The sequence below is a fragment of the Cydia splendana genome, chromosome 5 (genome assembly GCF_910591565.1).
Source record: "Cydia splendana chromosome 5, ilCydSple1.2, whole genome shotgun sequence".
Classification (NCBI taxonomy): Eukaryota; Metazoa; Arthropoda; class Insecta; order Lepidoptera; family Tortricidae; genus Cydia; species Cydia splendana.
This window is the reverse complement of record NC_085964.1, coordinates 2,337,629-2,343,701: the sequence shown is the minus strand read 5'-3', so window position 1 is coordinate 2,343,701 and position 6,073 is coordinate 2,337,629. Positions and strand designations below refer to the sequence as shown.

Below are 6,073 nucleotides of genomic sequence, written 5' to 3'. Positions count from 1 at the left end.
TAGGTAAGAAGGGGAAACATAATATTCCATTAGAGGTACATACTTTATTCTTTCTGTCTACTCCGAATAATGGGTTTTTGGACTCATGTGTAATAATTGATCGTTTTGATAACCTTCGTTTGACAAAAAAAATCGTTTATCTCAAGTTTTTTAAGACTTATTCGCAAAATATTTAATTTTATTATTCTCATAATTAAACGTCATAATATAGGTACTAAAATTATTATCTATTTATATGTAAATGTATGGAAAATTATCCAGCGCGAGGTCACGGTGCGTAGTCAATTCATATTGTATGTCTGTGTCTCTACAACTCCATTTTGAGTGGAAAATATTTTGTTCCCATTTGTCATACAATGTTTTGACAAACTTTAAGTAACGTGGGAAGATTGGACACGTGACCATAGTCACTCACAGTTTTAATTTAACCAGTTTTAAGGGCTGTTGAGACCCATCCGATTTGGCATACCTAAGTAAAGTCGAAAGAAGTAGTCACTGCAATTAATTTTTGCATCATATAAATTATTATGATAAATATTTAAACTTTAACTAATTTCTCGTAGTTTTGTTAGTCGCATTTATTTGTCTAAGGTGTCCTTTAGTACCTATACCTACTTAGGTCACAAACATTAATATTTGGCTGAAGTAGGATAAGTTTCCAATTCCTTTACCATCGCCCAAACTGCTAACTGTCCATTGTTAAATAAACCTTATTACAAAAAGCATAAGGTTCACCGATGCACAATTAAGAGTGTTGCTGTTTGTATGGTTAACACTGAATAAAAAAAAACGGGCAAGTGCGAGTCGGACTCGCGCACGAAGAGTTCCGTACCATAATGCAAAAAACGGCAAAAAAAACGGTCACCCATCCAAGTACTGACCCCACCCGACGTTGCTTAACTTCGGTCAAAAATCACGTTTGTTGTATGGGAGCCCCACTTAAATCTTTATTTTATTCTGTTTTTAGTATTTGTTGTTATAGCGGCAACAGAAATATATCGTCTGTGAAAATGTCATCTGTCTAGCTATCACGGTTCGTGAGATACAGCCTGGTGACAGACGGATGGACAGCGGAGTCTTAGTAATAGGGTCCTGTTTTACCCTTTGAGTACGGAACCCTAAAAATTAACGACAATTCCATACCAAACTTGATTTGATGATTCCACAATCGGTACATAATTATTGTTATAGGACTTGAAAATTTGTGTAATTGAGAATGATAATCTGCTCAATCCAACATAAACTTATGTGCGAGTAATCTCGCAGATGAACACAGCGGTGGTGTTGCACTCGAAGTCGTTGAGCAGCCCGTCGCGGACTATGGAGCCGCAGAACTCGATCCCAAACGCGTTGTTCGGCTCGTTCGGAGCCCATGTTGAGAAACCAGCGTCGGTTAGTGTCTCTCCTGTGACGTAAAATAAAAAATGCGATTAATTCCACTCTCGAAACAAAAAATAACTATAAGTACAGCCTAATGATTTAGAGAACAATTTTTCACAACGGAATAATTTTGCCGCAAAGGAAAAGGGGTAAAGGATGACTCATGTTAGACCGGGCCGTGGCCGGGCCGGAGCTTTCGGGGCTTACTTTTCTATGACATGACAGGCGATCACGTGATGCTTTCCATAGAAAACAATGTGCCGGAAGCTCCTGCCCGGATACGGCCCGGTCTAACGTGAGTCATCCTTCTGTAGGTACTGATCTCAGATGAACAAGGAAGAGGATTTACAACGATAATATGCGAACCTATATGTTAACAATACAATGAACGAAACGCCAAAAAAACTATAATAATGAAAGATTGGGATAACCACATTTTGATAAACCACATTACAGTTAGGTACAATATTATCCCCTCAACTATCGATTGGCCGCTTGGGCCCGAGCAGTTGTGAAACTATACAGCTATACAAAGATAGAGGTGAAATTATTTCCACGGCTGAGGGGTTATATATTGACAGAATAATTGTCAATGCCACGTGACCCCGCATGACCATGACCTCAATATGAAGAGAAATAAGTTTTTGATAAAAATTTCATTTTTAGTACAAGCTTTTATCGCTGTACGTTTCTTTCCACAGGCAACTACAAACCCCAAACACAATTTAATTTGTGTTTTGTAAGTACAATAAAGAGTTTATACATACATACATACGTACAATTAGGTTTCGTTGCTTTATCACTGAGTTCCTATGGCCACCTCCTGTGTCCATCATCAGATCAGCTCGATGGTACCATATTTTTGCATTGTCACCTGACTTACATATTTATGCAAACTTCATTGGAAGTCGGGAAGTGGGTCCAATTTAACTTGCAAGATTTGAGCCGTACAAACATCGCAAGTTAATAAAAAGCTTGTAAATGACAACTTACCAAAAATTGTAAACCACTCTCCATTCCTTGCATGCTCATTCCAGTCCCAAAAGCCAATCATGGCAACATGAGGGTATTTCACCCGCAACGTGTTCTCAGGGTATTTCGCGAACAACTCCTTCAGGACCTGGGACTCTATAGGGCTGTTGATGATGGCGAGATGGCCTCCTTCAGAGAAGCAAGCGGCGGCGGCCTGGTGCCAGGTCCGGGGGACCTGGTGGAACTTGTAGCAGCTGCCGATGCGTGGCTCCAGGTGGTACTCTGTAGTACATAACCGACATTTAATTGCCTATGTATGTAGAAGTGATAAAAAATAACAACAATCTATTTTAAAAATCACAAGAAATCGACTTTATCTCCGAAATTACAAACCGTAGGTATATAAAACTGTTGTCGAGTTTAACGACGTGGTCTGTAGATCTCAAATAAGTGTAAGGTGAACCTATCGCATCCTCGTCATTATCATCATCTCACATCCTACTTATACTTAAGTACGCAATCTTTATTGTTACTGGTTCTTTTGCCATGTAGAGAAAATTTCGAAGTTCCTTTTCTTAAAATTTTAATATTTATCATTTTCCGTTGCACCGCACTTATTGACGGTCTAAGTTCTTCTTGGTACAAGAGAAAGGATTCAGTGCAAAAGCTGACACAAGCTACTTTGCCCGCGGCATCGTCGCGCAGTGGGTAATCATCATTCTTGGTTCTTTTGTCATGTAAGGTAAATTTCGAAGTTAATTTACCCACAATTCTATAACCTACCATTGTCCGTATTACCGCACTTGTTGACAGTCATCTTAGAGCTCTTCTTAGTACAAAAGAAAGGATATACGTTAGCACAGTTCACGTCAGCTACTTCGCCTTCGCTGTTCATGACCAAGCAGTCTTCGTTGTTGTTCGCATTGTTGGGCTCGTTGTCGGCCCAGCGGAGGGAGAGATTACTTAATGGTATACCTAAAACAGGGATTTAAGAATACCTCTTAATGTAACATTGGCAATTGTGAAAAGCATATAAATTCTACAGTTTTTAGACATTAATTGCTATAATGTAACTAAGAGAAGCCATAACAGCTGAGATTTTAGGAACACTAGGGCTAGGTTTCATTGAGTGTTCATTATTTTTGCCTAGCAAAAGTTTGGTGTAACTACTTAGCTTGGGTATGCAGGGTGAATCCGCTGTGATTAACCAGCATAGTCATTATATCGTCAGTCTAAAAGGTAAAGATAATGATTAAATTATATTCATGACGTACACATTCAAACATACACACAACAAACAAAATAAAATAGAAACTAAACGTGTGTAACATCACGAAATTACATCAAATCACTACAGCTAGACGGTACATTACCGTCTATAGTCATAAAGTGGCCTCTGGCGACGACGGCTTGTATCCCGGTGAACACCTGCCTCATGGTCACCTGGTTCGCCGCCATTATGGCAATCATCGCTTTGGTAAGTGCACTGCTTGTAGGTGAAGTTAAAACGCCACCTGAGATAAAGAATTTTGTTAATTGTTAAATAACTTAAAGTCCTCTATTCCCTTGGTGAGGCTGAGAATCCACAGTGCCGTCAACACGGATGCCACTGAAGGCCTCCAGGATTGTTTGGGACCACCTATTCCTCTTCCCGATCAAATTCCTAGGGCTTGCCTAGGGATGCGGTCGGGATTCCTTCTAAGAGTGTGGCCGATCTATGACCCTCCATGTCTCGCATCCATATTTATAACAGCACGGTTTTAAGAGTTCAATAAATAATACCTACTTATGTAAGCTATTTTCTTTATTATTTTGGCTATATTAACGAGAAAAGAAAGGCAAGAAAATCCATCCCTTTAAAAAAAAAAGTCTGCCCATCAACTTATTTTATCCAGTAAGGGCAACAATGCATAGAGACCGATGGAAATCCTTGAAAATGAGAGATCAACTAAAAAAGAAGTAGGTAACTATTACTGCTGCGGCTCACTCCGCGATTTCGTCGCTTTGTAACAGCCTAACAGGTAGCTACAAGTACATCCATTCCACACCAATTTTGGTGGCTAGCCATAAGCCGCGCGTGGCGCTGTCGCCACCTAGCGGCCATATCTGTCCTGATCGTAACAGACGCGTGTTGTTAGAGAGTGAGTCTTCTGTACCTAGTACTATTATTTATTCTGTGCTGCTGCAGTAATCCCGCGCTGCAACACTGCTGCAGCAATACTGGTGTAGTCTGAATCCGAACGGTACTTTTATTGTGAGATGGTTCGCGCCTTTCCATAGCTCGAAATACACAAAATTAAAAATTACTGTCTTGGGTCTTGGTGGCTCAGATGGCAGGCGCTGGAGTATCGATCCAGAGGCCGTGAGTTCAAGTCTCACCCAAGACAGTAATTTTTCCACTTTAAAATTTATTCTAAGCATCGTTAGCAGACGTTTCTGCTTGTAAAAAAAAATAAAGTAGGTAATACCTACATACCTTCAAGATGGCATCGTAAGCGGGCGTCTTGCCAATCAGCCGGCACGATGTGCAGGCGCAGCCACGCGTCGGCTTCCTGCACGTACTCGTAGCCCATGATCGTGTTGCCAGCAGCATACTTGCCTGATGTGAAAACTTATATAGTGGTCAACCATTTCTAAAGTACTGTCTGCCATAATTTAATATAAAAATTACATTTGATTGGCGATCATTAAATCATCAAACAAAAAATAATCATTGAAGTATACTTACTTGCCAAAACAGTTACAAACACGAACAAAAGTTGATGCACAGAAATCATTATTCATAAAATATTTAATACTTATCTGTACTTTATGTATATTAAATATTAAAAATGTTTTGTATTCCGTAACTTAGTTTGTGTAATGTTTTGTGTCCAGTCTTGTAAACAACAGTGCATACACAGTAAATACTACGGAATAATGTTAAAATTCATTGCAATAAGCGAACTAGGCTTTACTTAGGTACAGGACAAATAGATAACACGTACACAGGAAGAAGTAGCGATAAAATATATCAGTAGGTACCTATATATAAATGTTTGTATCAAGGGGATTCCCAAAAATTAAATGAAATTCAGTTAGTACTTAATTAATTTGTATTATTAATTTTGAATCTTGAGATAAGTATACTTATACTGAAATTTAACCCTTAAACAGGCCTGACGCATTCTTTACTTTTGATTACTGATTCGGGTAGGTAATACTTAAAAAGAAAAGTAATTTCTTGTTTTTTTTTTAATATCTTTAATTCAATAAAAAAAACCCGGTTGTTTTTATATGCCCACTGTCCGTTACCAATGGTGCTACGTGGTCCGTATATGGCCACTGCCTTGTTAGCCATACCAAGTAGTTTAGGGTAAGTCACGTGCACATCACATTTATACTTACGTCACAAAATGCACTTACTGCCAGCTCTTGCTTGGCTCGTGAGGATGTCGTGGCTCGTAAGATTGACCTTTGAATAAATATTTAATTTAAAAACTAAAGGAAAATATGTTACTTTTGTACTGTGAGAGTTCATTTATACTAATCAATCTTACCCTTAAATTTCATGTAAACTCCCTGCAGGGCAGTGGCCACTTAGAAACCACTTCAACGTGCCCCAGACGGGCAGAGGGCTCATACGAACCACAAACTTTTAGAGCGAATATTTTATCAGAAAACAATAACTAAGGTAAATCATGACTTAACCCTACAATGCATGACTTTTTTGTTTTGAGAA

At 38.9% G+C, this 6,073-nt stretch overlaps 1 protein-coding gene across 1 annotated transcript; it reads right to left on the bottom strand.

Annotated features, from left to right (window-relative positions):
- Positions 1-1,225: 1,225 nt before the first annotated feature.
- On the bottom strand, positions 1,226-4,925 carry LOC134790333 (C-type lectin domain family 10 member A-like). The gene is made up of 6 exons (XM_063761102.1): positions 4,829-4,925; positions 3,726-3,866; positions 3,136-3,327; positions 2,886-2,926; positions 2,374-2,662; positions 1,226-1,405 (listed from the first exon to the last, which is right to left on the bottom strand). Exons 1-6 carry the CDS (start codon positions 4,923-4,925, stop codon positions 1,245-1,247), a joined length of 921 nt encoding a protein of 306 aa, XP_063617172.1. The 3' UTR covers positions 1,226-1,244.
- Between the last annotated feature and the right edge of the window lie 1,148 nt (positions 4,926-6,073).

Coding starts and splice junctions, on each gene's coding strand:
- LOC134790333 (XM_063761102.1), bottom strand. CDS start 4,925: ATGGGCTACGAGTACGTGCAGGAAGCCGACGCGTGGCTGCGCCTGCAC. Junction 2,927..3,135: donor GTGCGGTAATACGGACAATG/GTAGGTTATAGA, acceptor TAAAATTTTAAG/AAAAGGAACTTCGAAATTTT. Junction 1,406..2,373: donor AGAGTGGTTTACAATTTTTG/GTAAGTTGTCAT, acceptor TTTACGTCACAG/GAGAGACACTAACCGACGCT.